Genomic DNA, 25,906 nt, shown 5'->3' with positions numbered 1-25,906 from the left:
ATCATCTGAGTATGTTTTGATCTTCCATGGGACTAAATTAATTCTCTATGGCCAGATTCTTTTTGTTTTTTACTCATTTCATAAGCCCAAGACTGATTTACAGCATTCTCAAGGCTTTGGGTTTGTTTTTTTTTTTTTGGAGGGGGACATCCCACTGGGATCTTTATTCCTCCAAGGTCTTAGGCTCTCTTGCCTGTGCTTTGATATGTAGATGACCACCTCACTTCCCTCTGCCCTGGAGCTGTAAGGAGGGGTCCTGCTTGGCCATCTTAGTATGGATGCACAAACTGCAACCTGGATCTTAGTGTAGGCAAACAGCAGAATCCTACTCCAAGGGAGAGCAGAGATTTCTGCAGTCTTCCTTGACCCCCCATACATCTGGGGGTGCAGGCTGCTTTCTCCAGATTCTCACCGCACCTGTGGCTGGTGCTCCTTCACTCCACACTCATTCTGGGGAAGCAGAATTCTCTCCCTGCCCCTTCAAGCTGTTCCAGGGCTGTGCTGTGACCAGGGCATTTTCCCACTCTGGTTCCTAGTGAAACACACCTTCCCGCAGAACTTCTTGGTTATCTTGGACTGGGAAAATGTATTACTCAGTTTTTCTGTGCGTTTTGCCCCTCTAAATTTTGTATAGAGTCATAATTTGTTGGTTTTTGGAGTTTTTTGGAGGAAAAGAGTTTCTGGGAAATGCTGCCTTCATGCCGCCATTTTGGCTCTACTCCCTCAATATTCATTCTTGTAAAATGTTCTCTCTCTCTCCCTCCTTTCTCCCCCCTCTTCCCCAAGTAGCAAGCAATTTGATATAGGTTAGATATGTACAATCATGTTAAAGATATTTCCACATTAGTCTTGTTGTGAAAGAAGAGTCAACAAAAGGAGGAAACCACAAAGAAAAAAAGAAATTTTAAAAAGGTGGAAATTCAGATTTCATAGTTCTTTCTCTGGATGACGTTTTCCATTACAAATATTTCAGAATTGCCTTTAACCACTGTATTGCTGAGTCTCTAGGTCTTGGGCAGGAATTTATTTCATAGGCCAGTGCATAACACCTGAGGACAGCATACCACCAACCTCCAGAATGTCATACAGGGTTTCTGTATACCAGGTATTAGTTAAGTTTTGCCTCAGAAGCAACAAGAAGTTTTGCTACTTCGTCAAAATTGGTGCCACTTTCAATTAAATCTTTTTTTTAGGTGTTTTTTGTTTTGTTTTTTTTTTTTTGCAAGGCAAATGGGGTTAAGTGACTTGCCCCAAGGCCACACAGCTAGGTAATTGTCCGAGGAGGGATTTGAACTCAGCAACTCCTGGCTCCAGGGCTGGTGCTCTGTCCACTGTGCCACCTAGCCACCCCTCAATTAAATCTTGAAAAATACTGAAACTGAGCAGGGTCAAGCCTCTTCTTTTCATCTCTTTCTGATTTTAAATGGTGGCCTTATAGCAGCTCTGGCTTTTAACTACTTTTGATTATTCATTAAAAGACAATCAAATTTAAGGTGAAGAGAGCCAGATATCCTGAAAGTGGTGTTGAGGAAGGTGATGGCTCTTCTGCGAGAAGGACTAATGCAGAGGAGAGAGGAGGAGGTGCCACTGTCCTCCTTCTGCAGTTTGCTTTCTGACCTCATCTTTCCACTGAAACTTCCCCTCACAGCTAGCTTTGACCTTTTCTTAGTCCTGACTGTCCCAGAGTCCTGTGAATGTCAGCCCATGAGCTGTTGATCATCCTCTCCACAAACCTCTTGGCAAGGGTTTTTGGCGTAACTGTCTCCTGATTCACCTCCCTGTTCAGCCTCCAGCTATCCCCCAAGGCTCTGTCCTGGGCATGGCTTTCTTCTTTTCTTTTTCACTTGGTCATCGTCTCCCTTGGATTCTGTTACTTTCTCTATGTGTATGATTTCCAGACTTTTAGATCCATCCCTTGTCTTGCTGCTGTTACAAACTTGCATCTCCAACTTCCTCTTGAACGTTTAGAACTAGATGTCTTATGGGCATCTAAAATAAAACTCGTCATCTTTTCCCTTAAACTCTTCCCTTTTCCTCACTTCCCTGTAACTGTTGAAGGTACCAGTATCCCAGACTCCCAGACTCCGAGGTTTATAACCTCAGTTATCCCTGCCTCCTCACTGTCACTTACCCTGTATAACTACTTCATGTGCCAAATCTCATCATTTTTCATTCTAACATCTTTGTATATATTCCTTTATCTCCATTCAGCCAACTGCAACCCTAGATCAGATCCCATTTTATCTCCCTACTATTGCAGTAATTTAGTAATGGGTCTCAAGTCCATCCTCCAAACAGCTACCCCAGTGAGCATTCTGCTGTCTTTCTCTCATCCCTCTCTTAGCACCCTCCTCCCCACTAAGAGCTATAGTAGCTCTCGGTCAGCCTTGTAAAATATAAATGTCTACTACATAGATGCCCTGTTAGTGGACCTGTGAACTGATCTACACCCCAAAGAGATCCAAGAACAAGGAAAAAGAGACATAACAAAATTATAATAGCTCTTTCTGTAGTAGCTTACAAAGAAATGGAAACTAAGGAAGGATAATCCACAATCAGTGGGAAAGACTGAAAAAAAATCTTAGCCTATGACAGGAACAGAATATTACTTCATTATTAGAAAAAATCAATGAAATGGTTTCAGGGAAACATGAAGAGAATAGATGTCTGCAGAACAAAATGAGCAGAACCAGGATAACATTGTATGTGATAGTGACAGCATTGTAAATACCAAAAAAATTTTACTAGAGTTCAGAAGTCTGACCAACCTTGATTCTGAGCCCCAAGAGGTAATGGAATCAAGATGCAGAATGAGATAGGAGGCGACGTAGTTCATCGCCAGGCCTTGGAATTCCTCTGTCACCTCTTTCCAGCCCAGCCCAGCCCCAATCTTGTGGCCTTCCTGCCTCCATTCCTTTGTACTGGACAGCCTTCCCTCTTTTCCTCCACCTCAGAGAATTCCTCTCTTTCTTTACGTTGCTGCTCAAGTTTCCTCTTCTTCAAGCATCTACTCCAGCCTCTTATTCAGAGAAAATGAGCATTCAGGCCCCCTCAGTCCCTATCTGACATCAGGTCACTGTACATTAGTGTTCTGTTATCCATTGACTGCTCATCTCCTCCACTGAACCCCAACCCTGAGCTGTTGAGTCTATCCACAGGGATTCCATCCAGAGGCCAAAGCTCTAGGGATAGCGAAGTTAGAGGAATTTCAGAATTTATGGAAGTAGATGTGGAAAGTCTTGGGTGATGACTAGATCAAGACTGTGCTCGTGTCTGCTTGTAGCTTAGGTGCTAGAGGAGCGAGTTGTGGGGAATGAGAAAGCTGAGGAGTTGTTTGAGGGAATAGCTGGGGAGGAAGAACTGTAAAGTAGAGACTGATCTTGCTGAGGTGGGAAGGAGATGAGCATCTTGGGGTCAAAAGACCACAATTTCCAGTATCTTGAGTGGGTGAAAACTCTCCAAGGAGGACAGGTTACCCCCAGATTTAAATGGTCATGGAATAATATGGAAGTGACTGTGAGGAGCAGGAAATCTTCCAACTTGCCCACTTCACTGGTGAGGGAGTTAAGGGTGTGAGGAAAAAACAAATCCAAAGAGGGAAAAGAGGACTGGGGAAGCTGCCATGGGGCCAGTGTGGGATAGTGACTTCCTGGGGTTAGTGACTCCTGAGACTGGAGCCATGGCAGTAGGAAGTGGAATCCTAATTGCTAGCTGACAAGAAGGACTTGGAAAAAGCTGTGGAAAGGAGGTCTTCCTAGTGCATTTTCACAGTGGAGATTACTGATCTTCTTTCATAATGCAGGAGCATCTAATTGTTTAAACTCATTGTTAAACTAGTCTGTTTTCTTTGTTTTCTACAGGTCCCTCAATATGGACTTTGAGAATCAAGATAAGGAAAAAGACAGCAACAGTTCATCTGGGTCCTTCAATGGCAATAGCACCAATAATAGTAAGAAAACTAGATCTTAACTCTCATTCACTCTCTTTTCTTCATTTGATCCTTTTGCCCCAAAGTTAGTCATTTTCCAGGTTCACAGACATAGAATATGTCAATAGTTGTGGTCTGTTTTGCTTTGCTTTTACCTGAACTACAAAGTCCTTAAAATTTTCATTCATTTTTAACATGTCTAAAAACTATTTTGTTAAAATTCTAAAGTCTCCTATAAGCCAGTTTGCATAGCCTTGATTAGACCTGCTTGGAGGTTTTTTCGTGATTCTCTGAAGTTTGGAGTGAGATGATAAGAGGTGGGTTTCCTTGTCTGGCCCCACAGCACAGTGACTGCTGGAAAAGTCAACTTCCATGTGGTCCCTGAAAGAACATCAGAGCATTTTCTCTCCTGGCAATTGCTATTCTAGAGTTCTAAGCTGAAAGGATTGGCAAAGTTCTACTTTGGGGAGAAATGTACTCCATTTTTAAAAAGTCTTGAGCAATGTGAAACCAGCCCAGAGCCATGTTAAACCTCCTGGTACCAAGGACCCCTTAGAATAGAGGTACAGGACCCGCATTGGACAGGGTGAGTTCTAAAATCACAGGTTCAGCACAAAAAGCACAAAAGCATTCATTTATAAAGAAGCCCTTCACAGCTAGCAAAGAAAAGCAGTTGCATGATAGATTCTAAAGTGAGCGGTGAGATCAGTCAGAGACTTCTAGAGAAGGTGAGTCTTGATGAGTTTCAGCAAGAGGGAGGAGATGAGAAGGTCTTCTAGATGGAAATGGTAGGAGCAGAGGCCCTGTGAGCATCTGTGAGGGCCTGCTGCCTGCCTAGGCCCATTCCAGTGACTGCTCCTCTGAAGGAGTCGGCTTTCTCTAGGATCAGCAGTTTTGAGCTAGAGGAGGAGAAGCCTGGAAGGGACTCCCAAAGGACCACCTTGAAGCAGCTCAGAGCCAGTGTAAAGGGGCATTGGGGGACGGGGTCTGGCCTACATCCCGAGGAAGGTGATGTATTTGTTACAGGGAGCAAGGGGTCGCCTCCCCTGGGTTCTGAGCAGTGGACATTGTATAGATATAGGCATGTAGACCAGCCAAGAAACTCTTCAGATCTAGTTCTAGTCTCATGACCTCTTTACCTTGATTTCTCCATCTGTTGAGAGTCCTGACTGACTCTCACTAGTCATCAGAGTTTTAGCTCCCGTAATCAGGGCCCTTAGTAACATAAGGGGGAACTAGATGTGACAAGCACAAAAGAGCAGCAAAACCATAAAAGTTTTAACCATCACTTTCTTAAGCTTAGAGAGGGCCCTGATCTCTGCCTCAGCAGGCAGTTGGACTGATCCATCTGGACTAGACCGTCTTGGGCCATGGCTGGAACACCGAGTTCAGCCAGTCTGCCTCAGCATTCACTTTGAGGCTGAGCCACGAGAGAGGTCAGCCTGTTGCCTGCCAGGCTGAAACCTAGACCCTTTGTACTAGGCCCAGAAAAACCCAGACTCTATAAATGGCATAAGACAGAGCATGAGCTGAAGAAGCTGTTTTTTTTTCCTCTAAATAAAATTTCCAGCTTCAAATAATTCATCAGGCTCTCCACAAAGTCTTAGTGCCAATTGAAGCATTAATGATTATAGAGTAGAGGGAAGTAATTTTGGAGTAGTCGGTCAGTTTTGCAATCTCATACAAAGAATGTGACAAATTCATGCCTTCTTTAGTGTAGCTGAGGCATTGTTTTCAAAGGCATTATTATAACCATTTTATTTTGTTTTCAATTACTAAACATTTTTTCTCCCTCCTACTTCCCCTTCTTCCTAATTAAAAAAAAATTAAAGAAAAAAATCTCATAGCAAATATGTCCGATCTAGCAAAGCAAACTCCCACATTGGCTATGTTAAAAAAAAATAACATCTCAACCTGTACTCTGCATCCATCACTTCTCTGTTAGAAGTAGGGGAGCACACTTCATCTTTGGTCCTTTATAATCATTAGTTGATGCATTGATCTGAGTCTTTCAAAGTTTACTTTACAATTTTGTTGTTATTATGCAAATTGTTCTGATTTTGCTGGACTGTCCCTCAGCTTAATTCATCCTAGTCTAAACCATCCATTTTGTCATTTCTTATGGTGCCAGTAGTATTACAGTATATTCACACACTATAAATTCTTTACCCAGTCTCAATATATGAACACTCTTTAATTTCTGGTTTTTGTCACCACAAATAGCTGCTATCAATATTTTGGTTCATATGGTTTCTTTCCCTTTTTAAGAGAGTGGTCTAGGCTTGGCCTTGCTGGGTCAGAGCGCATACCCCATTTCATGTTGGGACATAGGTCCTCATTGCTTTCCAGCCTGGCTGGACCATCAGTACATAAAGTACATCACTATCCTTGCTACGTTTTTTAGAATGTTTTGTTTTCTTAATAAAAACCATTTTAACCACTGAAAAAAAATTATATTTTCATTTATGTCACTCCTACAGTATGTTGCTGGTCATTTTTGTTACTTCTGTAAGGCAGAATTTGAGTCTTTTTTACTCTCTAGGCCATGCTGCCTCTCTTCAACATTCACTGGCAACCATTGGTATACGATTAGAGGTGCAGATGTGATCTCAAGGCACTTAAACAGTTAAACTGGGTTGAGGCAGGATAGCATAGGTTGCCCTACACCCCCCCCCAAGAGATAATAAAGAACATATCTTAATGCTGCTGCCCACCTTATACATCTGGTGGGAAGCTTGTTACTTCTCAGTTGGTTAATTCTTCTTTTTAAGAGGAGGAAGGTGAAGGTAGGTTTTATTTCTCAGATTAGGGTAAAAGGACTTACAACAAAGGGATTTTAGCAATCCTGGTTCCTTAAACTTTCTTGTGGACCCCTTCTCAGAATAATGCTTTTTAATGGGTAAAATAAAATGTATACAGTTACAAAGAAAACCAATAATATTTAAATACAGTTATCAAAATACGGTCAAAAATGTGGACCAAATCCACAGTCTCCCAAGTTAAGAACTAATACAGTTAGGGGCGGCTAGGTGGCGTAGTGGATAAAGCACCGGCCTTGGAGTCAGGAGTACCTGGGTTCAAATCCTGTCTCAAACACTTAATAATTACCTAGCTGTGTGGCCTTGGGCAAGCCACTTAACCCCATTTGCCTTGCAAAAAAAAAGAACTAATACAGTTGAACCCTTTTGTTTTACATAGGAGGAAACTAAGACTTAGAGAGGGGATGAGATTAATTCCACATCATATTGGTAAAAGGTACTATTCTAGGATTTGAATCCAGTTCTCTGATTTCAGCTCTACTGTACTTTCACTTGGTACTTCTTATAACTTTTGGATATCATAATTAATAAGAACTTGCCTTCAAATCCTAAAAGCATTTATTCAGACCTGAGCTAGCAATTATGCACAAACCTTAGCCATTATTGTAATTACTCAGTGATCAAAATTTGGAAATTCATCAGATCATAACTTCTATCATGCCACCTATCCCTTTTACTTCCTCTTTATAATTCTCTTCTTTGTTCTCATTGGGACCACCTCATAACCTGCTTTAACTTCACTTTCCCTTCCAATTCTTGATCTTCTGGTTAACACTCTTCCCCCCACCCCCCACCCCAACTTCATGTACTAATCAAAGACCTGAACTGCTAGTCCTTGCTAATCTCCAGAGCTCTTCTCTCTGGCTGTTGTCTGCCTCAGGCTTTTCTAGACCCTTCCAGCTTCCCACACTGTCCTGCCCCACTCCCCCTCTGTTGAGGGCTTCACTCCTTATTTTGCTGAGAGAATAGTGACCATTTAAGGCTCTTCTGTGTGGTGGTCAGGGTGACTGCCCTAAGTGCAGGTCCTGACTCTGCTTTCAAGCCCTCATCACCAATCCCAGAGCTTCCTTGCCAAACTTCTTAGACAGTCCTCTCCTTCCCACATGTTGCATGCTAGCTAAACTGGTCTTTTTTTGGAGTTAATCCTGCAGTTTACCCCTTCTTTGGTCTTTCCTTTTTGGCCCTGATCTCCTGTGCCAACAGTGGATAGAGCACTGGCCCTGGAGTCAGGAGTACCTGAGTTCAAATCCGGCCTCATACATGTAATAATTACTTAGCTGTGTGGCCTTGGGCAAGCCACTTAACCCCCCACTGCCTTGCAAAAAAAAAAAAGAGATGAAATAGAGATCTGCCCCAACTCTCAATGTCTTACACTTCCTGTTAAAACAAGACTTTCCCTTTCGTGTGTGTGTGTGTGTGTGTGTGTGTGTGTGTGTGTGTTGATATACCATTTGTGTAGGGATTCACCCTACCTATCCAAGGGACCCAGCAGCCCTGAGACCAACAGGGGCTTCCAGTCATCATTAGAGGAAAGGGCCCAGCACCTCCGCCTGCTGCTGACCCATTGCCACAGAGGCAGGTGAGCTGGAGAATTCCCAGGACTAGCAGCATGTTCTCCTGATCCCCAGCTCAATGTCCAGCCCATTTGGCAGCTATCCCATACAACCTGTGCTCAGACCAAGCCACCACTCCCGTGTGCTTGACAGTCAGCCTCAGAATGAAGACACCTTCACTCATGGAGATGTCAAAGGAGAGGAGGCAGAGCCCAGCTCCCTCCAGCACTGAGCACAGAGCTCAGGAGATGGTTGGGGAGTGCTTCACAAACAGCACTGTTTCTTCATTAATTCATTACACCAGTCCACATGTCTTGGGCAAGTGTCAAGGATGGCAAGAAGCTGACCCAGAAGTGAGTGGTAGAAGATCCCCTGGGAACATGGTGCCACGCATCCATTCAGCAACCTCACACCAGGGAGGGAAGTGATTGAGGACGAATTAATGGTGGAGCAGAGAGGTGAAGAGTATAGGCGACAACAGGGTGGGTGAGGAAGGAAGCAACTACGGCTGGTCCCTGGAGAGAGAGAGAGAGAGAGAGAGAGAGAGAGAGAGAGAGAGAGAGAGAGAGAGAGAGAGAGAGAGTTAGTTTGGAATGCTGTAGATTGTGGAGATAGCTGGGTAGGAAGCCTTCACTGGAAAAGATGAAGGGAAAAATAGCATGTATTCATGAAGAGAAACCTTGATCTCAGGCTGGGCACAGAATGCTAGGGACCCAGATGAAAGCACAGCATTGCCAGTCCATGGAAATCCTGCAGAGTTGGACAAGTTGCCTGGCCTTCCTAAGCACCTCCTTCCCTGCTGACAATCTCCCCTGTGTCTTGATGAGAGCTCTGTTGTCCACAGCCCATTGTCTCCTCTGTTACTGTGAGCACAGGCCCGGCACGGCTTCTCAACTGGATTCGATTAGTCTCCATCATCATTTGACATCGGTATAATAAGTTAAAGTCTTAAAATTGTCAAACTTGCACATTTTCCCAAGGAGCTTGCCGAGACCTATCGTGAGCCTATATAAACTCTGATGCATGTTACTGATGATTTCCACGAAAAGGCATGCAAGGCCAGTTAGTATGCAAGTGTTTTTTGAGTAAATTAAGTTCCATAACCCAGATGCTGTTTTTCATGCAGGGAATGTAAAAACCAAAAATCAGATCCAACTTGTTAAGGAGCTTATATCCTATCAATAAACAAAATACACATATACATCTATAAGAAATACATGCCAAGGAAATACAAGATAATTTTTCTTAAAGGACGGGAGGCACTAGCAGTGGAGGGAAGGTAAGGAAAAAGACTCCTGTAAGAGGTGTTGCTTAAGATGAGTGTGAAGGAGTCGAGGGGAAGAAAAGGACACCCCAGGCCTGGGAGACAGCCTGGGTACAAGCAGAGGGACTGGACCTGTCAGGGAAGCAGCCAGGCCAGCTAGACAGGAGAATAATGTGACTGCAGCCTAGAAACAGAGCCTGGATAGCGATTATAACTCCTTTAGCAGGGGGTGACCTACCAGATGTCGACTTTAGGCATTACTTTGATAACCTCATGAGAGAAATTTGAGATTTGATGCAGAGACTGGCTAGGAGATGTTTCAGGAGTTGGGCAAGATGGCTGAAATCTGGAACTTTGGTGATAACGGTATTGGGAGAATAGAATTGAGCAGACTGGCCCCTGATTGTAATGAAGTCTTGGCTCCTCCTAGTTCAGAGACTTTAGTGATTCAAAAGAACAGTCACACCCTGGACAAAAATAGGTAAGGTTGGAAGGATGGGTTTTGGAGATCATGAGAGATGAGTTGTTTGAGGTGCCTGTGGGATACAGAGTTGGAAATGGCCAATCAGTTGCTGAAGGATGAAGTCCAGGTATGGATATATCTGGAAATCATCTACAGAGAATTATAAGCAAACCCATGTGACCTGATGATGTTTCTCACGAAGTGAATAGAGGGAGAGAGGGAGAGAGAAGGTGGCACCCCAGAAAGAGCCTTAGAGTACAGTCCAAGTTTGAACAGAATATGGTAGTTGATCCAACAGAATATGGTAGGTGACAAAGAAGGAACGATAGTAGAGGATATCCCCAACAGTGTCAAAAGATGCAGAGCAGAAATCAAGAGAGATGACTGGAAGAAGGAAGGTTGGTCATGGAGCAAGAGGGACAACCCACGATGGTCAGACACCTGAAAGGCTTTGGTTAAAACCCCTTTGCAAGATTCGTGGAAAAACATGACTCACAACTGCAGCCCTGGTGCCATCCTTCATCTTCATCTCTCAGATTCTTTTGCTTCCTTCAAAGTTCTGCTCCTGTACCATCTCTCACTCATCTTTCCTGAGAGCTGCAGCTGTCTCTCCCTCTTATATGCTGGGGTACTTGGTCAGGCCTTTACCCCCATCACTGAAATTCTATCTATAATTATATAAAGACATGAATGTACATTTTCTTCCCCATGTTCCTGTCTCATCCGGTAATAGAGCATTCTGGCCTAGTAGAAACAGCAGAGCTTGGAGGTCAAAAGGCTCTTTGTCATTCCAACTCCAGGGTTCTCTCCATTGCCACATGTATTTCTCAGAACCTCAGCTTCCTTAGCTGTAAAACCTATAATGCCCATCATACATTTTTCTTTTGAGGACTTAGATTAGAGGAAAGTCCCGTGAACATGCCAATCATCATGGGAATGTAAACTGTTTAAAGCAGTTGAGCATGGTAGGCACTTTCTACTGAGTGCCTGTTGCCATCTATGGCTGATTCTTTAAAGATCGTTTTCAGTATCCATTTTTGTAAAGTTTTCTCCTTCCCTCCCACCCTCCCTAGGATAGCAGGTAATCTCATAAAGGCTCTACATATACAGTCAGGTTACACATATTCCAGTATTAGTCACACCGTGAAGGAAGAATCAGAAAAAAATGGTAAAAACCATAAGAAGATAAATGCAAAAAACATTTAACAAGGTGAAAATAGTGTGCTTTGATTTACATTCATATTTCTGATTTCTTTTCCGGATGTGGATAGCATTTGCCATCAGACATCTTTAGAATTGTCTTTGTTGACCATATTGCTTAGAAGTGTAAGATTTATCAAATAACAGTTGATCGTCACAGCGTTGCTATTACTGTGTTCATTGTTCTCCTAGTTACTCTACTCAGCTCAGTTCATGTACATGTGGCTTTTATGAAGTCACATGTCATCAGGGAAACAGAACATGAATACCCAAGGTCATTTTAAATAAAGGGGATTTTAACTACTTCCCTCATGGGATCTCACTGTGCTCTTTAATAAACATGTCCCTCAAAGCAGCTAGTTGGAATCTCACCAAGCTCACTGTTCTTGAGGGAAGTTTTGTCTTTTCTACAAATGGTGAAAATGGAGGAAAAACAAAGAGGTTGAATGATCCACGAGTTATGTGGTTCTAGGAGTAAAGCAGCTGGGTGTGTTGTGTTTCATAAGGGTCTAATGAAATCTCTTGCGTTTTTCTTTTTTGCAGGTATCCAAACTATTGACTCCACCCAAGCACTGTTCCTTCCCATTGGAGCATCTGTCTCCCTTCTAGTCATGTTTTTCTTCTTTGATTCTGTTCAAGTAGTCTTTACAATATGTACAGCAGGTAAATATTTTTTTCACTTATGGAAAAAATCTTGGCTTTTTAGGGGCTCACACTTATGTAATGTATACTGTATACATTTTTATTTTTATGAAGTATTAACTCCTCATTGCATAAAGATGAATTATGATAACTTAGTCCTTTGACTTTTTGCTTTGGGAGTAAAAATGAGGGGGTTTTGGAGATCATGAGAGAGGAGTTGTTTGAGGTGCCTGTGGGATACAGAGTTGGAAATGGCCAATCAGTTGCTGAAGGATGAAGTCCAGGTATGGATATATCTGGAAATCATGGAATAGAATAGCCCCCCCACCCCCCAAAAAAGGGAAAAGGGTGGGTCATTCAAACATTTTTTTAAAACAATGTACAGAAGGGAACTGAAGGGAGGACCATGAAGAAAACAGGACAGTTTGGAAATTTATATGTTGAATTTATTGTATATTTTAAAAGAAAAGCAAATAGTATGTATTAGATGTCCACAATTTCCTTCATAGGCCTCTTTTCCTTTTCTTTGTATATAGAAATGACCATTTTGGTTGGTGTTTAATTTCAGAAAATTAGACAAATTAAAAAAAAATCCCCTGTGGGATTAGGAAAGTGGGAAAGGGGAAACCATATATTTTTATCATTACCAGTGCCCTGTATGTTTAATACTATCTACTCTCCAAGGCATGTATATATTTATTACGTGAAAAGTTAAGTTGCATATGTTATAATAATACTGGTGGAGAAGAATACAGTTTTCAGATCTTGGGAAGGGGACCCAAATATTGTTTCCAATATATTCACTTAATGAACCTGGCAATCCTTGCTTGCATTGGTATACTACTGAATTGACAGTTAAGGAGGCCTGCAATCCAGTTGCCCAACTGCTCAGCTACACTCCCTTGACCACCTGTTTTCACTCTAGGTGGTAAACAAACTCAAAATGCTCAAAGGCTTCCCATTGTCAATCTCCTGCCTGGTGACTTGTTTTGACTTTGACAAAACACTGTTGAAAAGTTTACTGGAGGGGGCGGCTAGGTGGTGCAGTGAATAGAGCACCGGCCTTGGAGTCAGGAGTACCTGGGTTCAAATCCGACCTCAGACATTTAATAATCACCTAGCTGTGTGGCCTTGGGGTTCCATTGCCTTGAAAAATCTTTTAAAAAAAAAAAGTTTACTGGATTTAGAGGCTTTGTGTTCAAATCTGCTCTCTGCTCCTGGACTTCCTGAGTGATGATCTCACTACACCTCTGGATTTCCATAACATGGACTCTCTGCGCTCTAAAGAGCACAGTGGGTAAAGCTGGGATCCTTATCTTGACTTGTATTGCATTGTATTGAACAATTAGGGGAGTTGATGGCTCTGAAGAAAGACTTATTTCCCACTAAGGGTATGTGTGCAGGGAGGAAATGCAAAGAGAAGTGATATCCAGAAAAATCTTTGAAGTCAGTGGTAGTTAGACAAATATATTAATATTGTCTTTTCTTCCCCCTCTAGTTCTTGCAACAATAGCTTTTGCTTTTCTTCTTCTCCCGATGTGCCAGTATTTAACACGACCCTGTTCACCGCAGAACAAGTAAGGGCTTTACAACATTTACTTCTATTTGTTTTTCTCTCATTCTTGGGAGTAACCACCAAGACTCTGACTTGCCAGTTTATTCTTTTTAACACGAGTCTTAGGAGCTTCTATTTGCTGGAATTTTCCAAAAAGTTTGCTCTCTTTCCGTTTGAAGTCAGAAAATCATTACTTCCTGATGAACCCTATTGCAGCTGTGGAAATATAGATATGTCTTAGGAAGTTGGGGCCATCATAATGTGCTTCCTTTTTGAAATTTGGAGTCTTGGAGCATGGGATAATGACTTTTGAGTGTGAATTGTCTCTTCCAGAATTTAATATGTATATATAAGACACTTGCTTTCTGATGATGGTAGGAATCAAGTAGACCATTTATCATATGCTCATTAAAAAGACAGTTTTGGACACTTTGATCTAATTTAATCTTAATGTTGACACTTTTCCAACACAAATTGAATTCCCAACTAATATTTGTACCATATCTTTTTTTTAATGGAATGATTTTAAGTATTTTAAAACATTTTAAATTTCATTATGTGAATTCATTGGATCAACACCATGAATGAAAGGATAACTCAGCTCTAAGAAAATTGCAAATACCTCCACAAATGGATACAGGAAGTCTTCAGCAAAATGCAGTATTTAAAAATGCTTAAACAATTTATTCAGTAAGAAAAGCAATTTGATCAAACCCCTTAAATTCTAGCATTATTTTTGTGTGTATATACATACATTTTTATTTATTCCTGTTAGAAATATGTTTAGTCAAACAAAACGAATACCGACATTGACCCTGCCTTTTAATTAGCATGTTTTAATTTAAGTATATGTTTAAGGCAGTGGAGTCAAGTGACTTGCCCAAGGTCACACAACTAAGTAATTAGTAAGTGTTTGGGGTTGGATTTGAACTCAGGACCTCCTGACTCCAGGGCTGGTTCTCTATCCACTGTACCATGACCCTGTCTTTAAAAAAAAAAATCTTTATCTGTATTCTGGGTCCATCATATCTCTGTCAAGAGGTGAATAGGACTCATGAGAGTCCTCTAGTATTGTGATTAGTCATTGTATTGATTAATTTTTCAAATTCTATTGTATAAATTGTTCTCCTGGACTTTTGGGTCACGTTAGCAAAAAAAAGATGCAGTCTAGATATTTTCTTCCAGAATCTAAAAGATGGTGTCACACACACACACACACACACACACACATTCTTTGTGAGTTCACACCATTCTCCTCCCCCACCACCCACTCTACCTGCAGAGACTTCACTTACAATCCCAAAACCCATCTCCTGTATCCTCATTCCTTCCCTTTCCAGTACTATAGAGACCTCTGCTTCAGGGGTTGACACCCAGCTTGGGCTTGGCTACAGCTCTTCCAGAACAAAGCCTGCTGGCCCAGAAGCACCAACTCTACAAGACTCTGAAATGTTGGTAGGGGGAAAGCAGGCCCTGAATTACTAGGGCCAAGCCCAAGAACTGAGGAAGAAAGGTGGTGGACAAGTCACCATTCCACATGTGGGGAACTGGTCAGTACCCAAACAAGACTGGGTCTCCTTCTGACCATCCAGAGGTCACATAGAGCAGAGATTCAAGCTGAGGAACAGTGAAGATGCATTGTAATCCTTCCCCTAAGAAAATCATATCAAACGGGAGGGGAATAAGTGGAAAGCAAAATAGCAGGTAGAGAAGATTCAAAATACCAAAGATTTCAAGAAGGGAAGAAACCTTGAACATAAACAGATAAATCAGCAGAAAGACAGTAACAACAGAAGGAAATAGAACTTTCAGATCTAGTAAACAAATTCAGGCATCTTTGAATAAATACTAAAAAATGAAGGAAAATGACCCAATACTTAATGAGGCAGAGGACTCTGTACAATTTGAAGAGACCATGAAACAATAATACACTGCCCCTGAATGGTTCAAAAGAGAAGTGAGAATATGAATGCAAAGCAAAAAGAATGAACAGAATCTACAATATTAGAGCTCTCTCTCCAAAGAAACCAGAGAACAAGAGCTTGGGAGTGAAAATCCACCAAAATGAAGTATGTCCTGGAAGAAGAGAAGCCAAAAAAAGAAGAGCATTAAAAGACAATCTCCTTAGCATGCTAACAAAAATACGAACTTCAAGAAGGATATGTGGAAACAACCTAAGGAAATTATAGGTCTCTCAGACGAACGTGACAAGACAAAAAACTGTAACACCATAATGAAGAAAATAATAGAAAAGATTTGTTCAGAAATTCTAAACATAGAAAATGTAATTACAGTTGGAATCACCTCCAAAAAGAATAATAAGGCTGCAAAACTCTAAAAAACATAATGGTTAAACTTAACCATATGGTTCAGAAGCAGGAAATTCTGCGAGCCATCAGGAGACTTTCAAATTCAAAGGAAAGACCATTCAAATAAGACAAGACTATTCTTCACCCACTAGAAAAAAAGGAAAGGAATGGAATCTTGGGTTCTAAGAACTCTGGAGCATAGGATAGAAGATGGATAGTCACTTATACTGGAGAGAGTGCTAGTCCACAACAGACTAGGACAGTAAACAGTAAGAGGGACCAGGTACACTGGGTGACAAGGGCAAAAGCAGAAACCTGATAGAGGCAGACTGCCTATTCTGGACAGAACCTGGTGAAGTTTTTTAAAAGAGGAAGAGGGGAGTAGGGGGCAGAAGGGTATAAAGAGGGGGGTAACTGTTGCATTGGGGTCAAATCAAGGGCTTGCAATAAGGGGAAGTTGACCTCTGTGGTCTATAGGAGTCTGAAGGAGAGGAGGGAAAGGAAGAACTCCTTACTTTAGACGTGGAAGGAGCTTGGTTGATGAATGCTTTCAAGAATAAAGAGAAATGATTTGTGAAGGAAGACCTGTACACTGGTTGTCCTAAGGGTGGGGAAGGAGTATTGTCTATTTGTCATGGGAGAAGTTAGAAATCCTGGAAGTAGCTGATACCTGGAGGTGTGCTGGAACATGGACATGAGATTTCCAGGCAAATGGGGGGGGGGGGGGGGGGAGTCAAGAGGATATGGATTGATGGTGGGCTACCCAAACAGGGACATGGTAGGGGAGAGACTCTTACAATGAAGCAATGTCTTCTCTGACACCTGCAAATAATTGGCATTCTGAAAATGAAGCATAATTAAAAGGAGGAAATCCAAGGGCAAACCTTACAAGGGACAGAAAGTACCTAGAGGGGAGAATATGGAATGGACATTTGATTTGCATGAAGAAAAGTGAGAATAATGAGAGAAAAGAGAGAAGAATCAAAGAATGAGGGTCTAGAGAAGATGGATAATGAAGAGAGTGAAAGAAACACATGGGAAAGGAACACATGAAAAAAAATGAAATTAAAATTAAGGAACCCAGGACTAGTAGAAAGGGAGAAGAGGAAGGAGGAATATACTTGACCATCTGGGAAAAGAAAGAGATTTGAGGAGTAGGGGGGAGGTGGAGAAATAGATAAGCAAAGGATAGCAGGAGAGAAAAGGAACTAATAAATAAAAGGCTAAATGAAACGAGGGATGGGAGAAAGAGAGCCAGTGGGAACAGGGCCACTTGAATAAATTACTGAAGGAACTTGATCGGGGAAAGATAGGGACACTAAAAAGCTTCTCTAGAGGCAATATTAATGAAAATTCTGATAAGGTTTTGTTCTCTTAAGACATATAAACTAATATATTGTATTTATGAATAATAGCTAGTCCCCAATAGATAATTTTTTTAAAACCTCAAGTTTTATTCTCAACCCTCCAAAATGACAGTGTTGGAGGATTTGAAGAAAGAATCACACAACACATTGTTGATAGAGTTAAGAAATGGTATAACATTTCAGAAAGCAATTCGATTTTATGCAAACAAAGGGATTAAAATTTCCCTGCCCTCTGAAGCAGAGATTCTATTACTAAGCCCAGGAAGCAATTGACTGAAGGAAAAAAGTCTTCTTTATGATTCAAAATATTTATAGCAGCACTTATAACTAAGAATTAGAATCACAAAGATGCCATTGATTGGGAAATTCCTAATACAAATTGTGGTCCACAGATATAATAGAATATTAGTGTTTTGTAAGAATTGATGTATATGGGGCAGCTAGGTGGTGCAGTGAATAAAGCACCAACCCTGGAGTCAGGAGTACCTGGGTTCAACTCTGGTCTCAGACACTTAATAATTACCTAGCTGTGTGGCCTTGGGCAAGCCACTTAACCCCATTTGCCTTGCAAAAAAACTAAAAAAAAAAATTGTATATGATGCAGAAAAATATAGGAAAGATTTCCATGTACTATCATTTGTTCAACCATTTCTCAGTTGTTGGACAGCCCCACAATATCCAGTTCTGTGCTACCACAAAAAAGGCTGCTGTAAATATTTTTGAATGTAAGATCTGTATCTTTTTTCCTTTCTTTGATAGGAGTATGGATGTGTAGAGGTGGTATCACTGATCAAAGAGTAGGGACAGTTTAATAGTTTTTTAGGAATAGTTCCAAACTTCATTCCAGAATGAATCACACCAGTTCACAGCTCCTCCTAAAATGCATCTACCAAGTTTTCCTTCGGCATTCTTCATTTTTGTACCATGCCCTCAGTAGACTAATCTAACAAAAGCAAATGAATTTCTCTGTAACCTATTATACTTAAAGTTACTCTTTTTTGCTTAGCAAGGTCTTAGTAAATATTTTATTTGTCCATTCACGAAAAGGATTTTGTTAACTTTAGACATAATTTGTATTTTACCTTTTAACCCTCATGTGCTAAAGAGCCAGTTATCATGATGAGCCCAGAAATTATCTCAACTTTTTGTGACCCTTTCTGAAGAAGATAAAGCCTCTGCTCTCCAAGAAACTCAGGTGATTCTGTTCCATTCCATAATCCACTCACTGCCATTGCCTTCTTTCTAGAATTTCCTTTGGATGCTGTGGACGTTTCACTGCTGCAGAGCTGCTGTCCTTTTCCCTTTCCGTCATGCTTGTCCTCATCTGGGTTCTGACTGGACACTGGCTCCTCATGGATGGTGAGTAGTAGCAGGCCTTTGTTACCTTTGCCTGGTCTGTATAGAAAGCACACTCTCACAGTCACACTGCTTGCTCTCTGTCTCTCTCTTGCAAAGTTTCCCAGGATTTTGTGGCTTGGGAAGCCTAAAGGATGTGTGTTCTCTGCCTCACTTTGTTTTCACAGAAGTTGATCTTGCCTACAAGCCTGTTGCTCTTTGCCATTCTAGTCTTCCCTTTTGAACAAACCCCGGGTCTTTCTGTCACTTGACAGGCCTATACCGCCATTTGTTGCTGCTCAAGTAAACTGTGACCCTTGGAAAGAGCTTTTGAAGGAAGCTTGGGACTTCTAGAGGCAGAGATTAGAAGGGAGGCCATTCCAGGAAAGGGACGCAGCCTGTGCAAGCATGGGGATCACTTTGTCTGAAACATAGCCCAAGTGATGGAGAAGTGAGTGTGCTTGGAGAACATCCAGGCAACAAGGATAGGCAGTTTTTCCTAGCCTTCAGAGTAGGAAAAGATATAAGGTGGCAGCTTAATGGAATCAAATGGAGATCTTTTTAAGGATGGCAGGGATATCTTGGCATATTTGTAAGTAAGAGAGGAGCCAGGAATAAGTAATGTATGTAGTCTACCCAGTGTCTTTCACACAATCATTTTTCTTGCAGTGTTGCAGTGGTTCTATAAATGTACACCTGTTTGTGAGGGGTTTATGACAATTATTTGAATCAACTGGTTAGAAAGAAAGTTACAGCACAAGTAGACTTTTGACAAAATAGAGATGCCAGGTGTTTTATAAACATATGCATACTATTTTGGGTGGTTTTTTTTGGCAAAGCAATGGAATTAAGTGGCTTGCCCAAGGTCACACGGCTAGGCGATTATTAAGTATCTGAGGTTAGATTTGAACTCATGTCCTCCTCTGACTCCCAGATCAGTACTCTATCCACTGCCCCACCTAGCTGCCCATCCACTTCTTCTTAAAAGCAATTTTCCTTCTCCCTCCTCTCCCACTTCATCTCTGCTTCCCCCACTCCCTCCCTCCTCTTCCTCTAATCCATATAGGCCCAGTGTAAAGTGTAAGACCCTTATTCATCGATAATGCTGTTTTCTGCTCCCCTCCAGTGTGCTTTTGCAACAGAGAAAGAGCTCAGAACCATTGAGATTGACTCAAACTCTCAATAATGTGCACTCAATGGGTCCTTTTACCTTGGACATCCCTCCATGTATAAGAAAAAAAGTGTGCTTCAAGAAAGCTAACTCTGACATGAATTTCAGTAAAGCAGATTTTATTTGCTCAGTGACTTCTGCTCTAGAATCAAAAAAAAAAAAAACCTCATAGTAAAAGTCCCCAGTAGTAACTACTACCCTTGTTGAATTACCAAGCTTAAGATCTAGCACTTTTCTCCAGAAAGAAGTTAAAACCTGTACTTTAAGAATATTGTTGTAGACTTCTTTATTGGGCCTATGATAAAGAATGCAACCCATCCCAGAGACATATGATATCTGAACAGACTAAAGCCCACATTTTTTCCCTAATATTCACCACTTTTTATTGTTGCATTTTTTGTGGGAGCCAATAATGACTATAGAAGAATGACAGAAAGAATTGTAGTGCATGAACAGAATGGATTGTGTTACTGTATTCGTAAGAAACAATGAATATGATGAATATGGAGGATCCTGTACTCACTTGAACGGATGAAAAATAAAATAAGCAGACTAAAGAGAACATATGCAATGTCTACAGTGGTATAAATAGAATAACAACAACAAAACAAGTCAATAATGAATATTTCAAAATTGCTAAGAACTGGGGCAGCTAGGTGGCCCAGTGAATAGAGCACCGGCCTTGGAGTCAGGAGGACCTGGGTTCAAATCCAACCTCAGACACTTAATAATGACCTAGCCGTGTGGCCTTGGGCAAGCCACTTAACCCCATTACCTTGAAAAAAAAATCTAAAAAAAATTTTTTTGGATTACAAATTTTTTTCTCCCTCCCTTCTCCCCCTCCCCCCCCAAGACAGGAAGCAATTTAATATACATTATCCATGTTCTGTCATGCAAAACATAGTACTATATTAGTCTTATTGGAAAAGAAGATACAAGCCCAAAGGAGAAATTGTGTTAAAAAATACAAAATGAAAAAGAGTATGCTTCAATCTCTATTCAGACACCATCAGTTCTTTCTCTGAAGGTAGATAACATTTTACATCACCAGTCCTTTGGAATTACCTTATATTGTATTGCTGAGAATAGCTAAATCACTAACAGTTGATCATCAACAGTAATACTTTTTATTCACCTACCATAATAGGTTATCTATTCCCTCTACAATGTACATCGATTTCATTTACAAATCTTTGCTTAAGTCTTTGACCTCCATGAGGTTAAGGCCTAGAAGTGGTATCTCTGTATCAAGAAGAATGGGCATGATTCCACATGACTTTCCAGAACCAGTTGGAACTGCTTGAGTTATTGGTACTCCCCAAATGGCAAATAAATGAAGGAAAAGGCACCTAAAGCAGTTACGATAATTTCATCCAGAAGTTAACCAATGTAAATCATTTCCCTTGAGACTCACTTTTGTGATAATCGGACATCTGAGCTCTTTGTCAGATGCAGGGTGGGAACAAGCCAAGGATATAACTAATGGGTCCTATCTTATTAAGGATGGTGGAAGATTATGAGCAATATTACTTCATAAGTAGAAAGAAACAGTAAAAGGAGAAGCTAACTGAAACAAAGTTTACTCAAGTGAGCAAAATATTCCAGAGGACATTAGAGGATGAGAGGCAGCCAGAACAAGAAGCACTGCACCCCAAGCCCCATTAGCCAAGCATGCAGGGAGCAGCCCTGGCAATAGCAGCAGTGGATCAGACAAGCTCTGGGAAGACACTGTCTGTGGACCTTATTACCCCCCACAGCAACCAAACAAACGAGGAACTACTAAGTGTGTCTGCTTCCCATGGACTGAAATAAAAATGTGGAGGAAGATTGGCTTTGGTGAGGGTCTTAGAAGGGAACAGGCAGGCTTTCATAGGCATTATTTTGAACTATGTAGAAAATGCCTTATCCCACTTTGTTGGCTATAAAAGAAAGCCTTTAATTAGGTAGAGCATGATGGAAACTTTCTTCCCACAGGAGCTCTCCTATAACATATGTCAAAATTGTACAGAGCACAGAGAGAAACTTTTAGACAACATTCCCTGGTTAGTCATGTCAAGAGAGCCATATGTAGATATACAGACTGGTTGGACATCCAGATTATCATTGATCCAGAACAGGGATCAAGAAAAGAGTCTCTGGAGATTTCACCTGTGGTCCTCCAGACAATCTGTTTAGGGGCAGCTAGGTGGTGCACCCATCCTGGAGTCAGAAGAACCTGAGTTCAAATCCAGCCTCAGACACTGATCACTTATTGTGTGACCTTGGACAAGTCACAAAAATGAATGGATGAATGAAGTAGATTGATCAGAGTGTCTTTGGGTAGATTTTTACCTAGCCCAGAACATTGCAAAACCTTCAAAATGAGTTCCATAATCATTCCAAAAGTGTGGACTAGCTATTTGTACAAGAAAAACTTAGAGGGTGATTGACCTGATTAGACCTGTTGCCTTGAACTAGAAGTATAATTGGGAAATGTTTAAATAAATGAAAATATAGTAGAACATATAGTTAATTTGTGCTTTTATAAGTCAGTAATGAGGCATCCATTTCTTGAGTTTGGCAGTCCTGGCCTACACTATCCTATTCAGTTGAATAAATAGCCTGGAGACCTCATTTGTCATTAAATATATCTTGGACAGTGTAACTGAATAGGAGAGAAATAGTCGTCTGTATTACCTTTAGGAAATTACAAAGGCCCAGCCAGTCAGCTCTCTGCCAGCTACTACCAGCTTCTCCCCAAAGTCTCCATACTAGTTTAGGTTCAGTAACTTCAGAAATGTAAAATGCTGCAAACTTGCAAAAAGGCACATTGTGATATTTCAGAGTATTTGCAGACTCGTTTCATTTTGTGAATTTTCAGTAGTAAATGTTTCACTGTAGCAAGACCTGCTGTTAAGACGGTGCTGGTGACAGTTTCCAGATGATTATCTCTCCAACCAGTGGATCAGTAGTAGATCCCTTGCTTTATTCTTTGGATCATCTTAATGTAATCTCTACTTTTACAAAGTTCAGAAGTCAGCAGAGTCACAAAGAGCAGAAGATGATGAGAATGTTTGGTAAAGCTTTTTAAAAGGCTACATGAAGACTTCTGGGATACCATCCACCATCCTTCCAAGCTTCTGCTTCCTCCTGTCTTTGAATTGTTTATAATGAGTTTGTTAATGGGATTCTGTTTCTCTAGTGCATTCATAAGGCCGATATTCTTATGATGTTGCTTTGTTGTAAGACATTGAAGTGTTCTCTGAAATATTGAATGTTGGTATCCCACAGAGGGCATGGAAAGGGGGGTATGATGGTAAGACAATATAAATAGGGAATTGTGAATTATGAAGATGTGACTAATGTGATCACAGAAGTGTATACTTGAAAAATAAGGTGGGCTAAACTGTGAAGATGCTCTAAATCAGTAATAACTAGAGGAGTGACCATTCAAATAATCCTAGTTCCCCCTCACACCCATCAGAATAGCAAAGTTGATGGGCATAAGCGCAATAGAGTTGAGCTGGTCAAGCCATTCTGCAAAGTCGTTGAAGGAAGCTGACCTGAGCCGAAGCCCAGGCCCTCCAAAGAGCCAAAGGAGCCGCAGGGCACCATCTTTAGGGCAACCTTGATTTTACAAGCTGGAGACTGAAGGGCACTCAGTAGTTGAATGGGTATATGAATGTCATAAAAAGACTGGCACAAAGCAAGATTGAGCTGTATATAATCAGTGTTGGAGAGGAAGCAGAGCAGGCACCCAACCCATTGTTTTCCAGCAAAAGACAATAGGGAAACCTATTTTCAGTGAAAGCAGTCCCTATTTTAAGTGTGGGTTTTGGTTTCACGTAGTGCTGGGATAACTCTTCAGGGTAATCAAGGAAAGACCCAGGGCTACACGCCCCAGCTTTGCATTTTGCCAACTCTTGTGATCTTGGGAAGATGAAAGGATGGCCAAAATTCAGTCCCTTTCTAATCCATTTAGCTCTTTCTCCTAAAAAGAAATTTAAAGTAAAGTTTGAAAAGGGTCAAGGATACACTTTGACAGTATTAAAATATCATCTGCTTATTGTATGGTAGTGTGCAACTTAGAGAAATTAAACTCTTAATATACACAGTCGTAGAACTACCATAGAGTAAATCTATCAACAGCATTCATCAAACATTTCCATGCTGGACCCTAGAGATTCCAAGAAAGGTAAAACCCAGGCCTGCAAACAACTGTGTTCAAACAAGAGATGTGTGGGATAAAGCTGACATAATCAACAGAGGAAAGGCAGTCAAATTAAGGTGATGTAGAAACAAGGTAGAGGGTGGGATTTTTACTGGGGCTTTAAAGAAGCCAAGAGACTGAGATGAAGAGAATACCAGCTGGGGTGGGGGGGGGCAAAAGATGGCATATTAGGGGAAGACAGTGAGGAGGCTGGTTCACTGGGGGACAGGGAATAGAGTCCTTTGAAACCCAAACAGCTCATCTTCTGTTTGATCCTGGAGACAGTGGGTGAGCACCCACTGGCATCAGTTGACCAACAAGGGGCTGCACAATTAGTTCCAGGCATATAGCAATGAGGTCAGCACAATGGCTCTGTAGACCTTCAGTTTGGTAGTCAGTCTAATACTTCTCTCCTTCACTGAGCCTCCCAAACACTGAGCTAGCTATGACAGTGAGTGTGTCAACCTCATTATCCATGTGAACCTTGCTGGAAAGGACACAGCCAAGTCAGTGAACTTTTCCACAGTCGTCAAAACTTCTCCATTTGCTATAATCAATGGTTCCACTTGTGGATGGTGTGATGCTGGCTGATAGAGCACCTGGGTTTTCTTGGTGTTAATTGTTAGAACAAAATGAACACAAGCAGCATCCTTTGTTGCATCTCAGCTGCAGAAGCTGCTTTGAGGCACACTCATCTGCAAACAGAAGATTCTGCACCAACACTGCCTCCACTTTGGTCTTGGCTTGTAGCCTTTTCAGGTTGAAGAATTTACCATCATTGCAGTAGCTGACTTGACACTGCTCATCCTCATTGTCAACTTGTTGTATTCCATTGATGACTGGGAAATGTCAAGAGCATCATCCACTCTCCAGAACCCAGATGTGCAATGCTGTCTTGGAACTGTTGTACAGTACCAAATTTTGACATAATTTTTCATAAGCCCTCAAGACTGACAGTATCGAAGGCTTTGGTCAGATCTACACATGTTTGATACAGACCTCTGTTCTGATCCTGGCATTTTTCCTGGAGTGTCAGGCAGCAAATGCCACATCAACTGATCCTTGACCCTTTCTGAAGCCCCACTGGCAGGGAGGAATACCCCTGTGATTGTCACAGGACAGTCTATTCCCTTTATAGAGATGGACAGTGGAGGCATCCTTGAACTCTTGGGGGATAACATCCTCATGCCATATAATCTAGAAAATTTCAGTTAGCTTTTGGATGAGCAATGGACTCCCCACCTTTAGATCCCAGCTGGAATAGAATGAGCACCAGGTGCTTTGCCACTTGAAAGGATTCTAATGGCACAAAACCTGTTCTTTATTTGAAGCTTCAGCTAGGGACTGATTGACTTGAACTAGAGGTAAATAGTGAATAGCTTCTGTATTGATTGATGATGGTTTATTAAGAAGGCCAATCTCTCTGGGAACATGTCCCTATCATTAATCAATGTGGATCCATCAGCACTGAGTAGGTGAGATGCAACATAGGTCTTTGGCCCATAAATAGCCTTTATGGCATTATAAAAGAACTTTGGTTTGTTGCTGTCTGCGTAAAACTGAATTTCATCTGTCTTCTTACTGAGCCGAGTCCTGCATCTCTTTAAGCTTCCCTTGGACTTTACTTTTGATAGAATTAAATGCTGCCTTCTTAGAAATGGAGGAACTATACTGCTGGTAATCCCAGTGGAGTTCTCATTTTTCATTTAGCAGTTTCTATATTTCCTCATTTTCTTCAAACAAGTCTTGATGTTTGTGAGTATTCTGGCCAAGATGAGCAAATGCAGTACTGTACACCAGATCTCCAAAAGCTGCGTACTTCCATTCTGCCCCACTGTTGCCAACTGTGTTTTGGCTCAGTATTCCCATCCATGTTAGCAACAAACTGCTCAGAGAGACACTCTAATCTCTTGACATTAATTCTTCTTGTATTCATTTTACCTTGGGATGGTCATTTGGATTGAATGTGAATATTTAGCTTAGAGAGGATGAGTCTGTGATAGTCCAGCCCTCTGCACCACACATTGCCTTGGTCTCTCTCACATCCTGTCTATCTCTTCTCCTTACAATCACATAGTCTAATAGATGCCAAAGTTTGCTACGAAGATGGC

The 25,906-nt window shown here is 41.3% G+C and overlaps 1 protein-coding gene across 2 annotated transcripts in view; it reads left to right on the top strand.

Annotated features, from left to right (window-relative positions):
• SPPL3 (signal peptide peptidase like 3) overlaps positions 1-25,906 on the top strand; it is a 126,030-nt gene that overhangs the window by 87,071 nt on the left and 13,053 nt on the right. For both annotated transcript variants that reach the window (XM_074206030.1, XM_074206031.1), the window contains 4 exons: positions 3,861-3,949; positions 11,771-11,890; positions 13,368-13,446; positions 18,347-18,459. In XM_074206030.1, the coding sequence (XP_074062131.1) occupies positions 3,861-3,949; positions 11,771-11,890; positions 13,368-13,446; positions 18,347-18,459 (401 nt within the window). The remainder of the gene's footprint in view (positions 1-3,860; positions 3,950-11,770; positions 11,891-13,367; positions 13,447-18,346; positions 18,460-25,906) is intronic.

This window comes from Macrotis lagotis, chromosome X, assembly GCF_037893015.1.
Source record: "Macrotis lagotis isolate mMagLag1 chromosome X, bilby.v1.9.chrom.fasta, whole genome shotgun sequence".
Classification (NCBI taxonomy): domain Eukaryota; kingdom Metazoa; phylum Chordata; class Mammalia; order Peramelemorphia; family Peramelidae; genus Macrotis; species Macrotis lagotis.
Note: the sequence above shows the minus strand (reverse complement) of the source record. Positions and strands in the feature narration are given on the sequence as shown.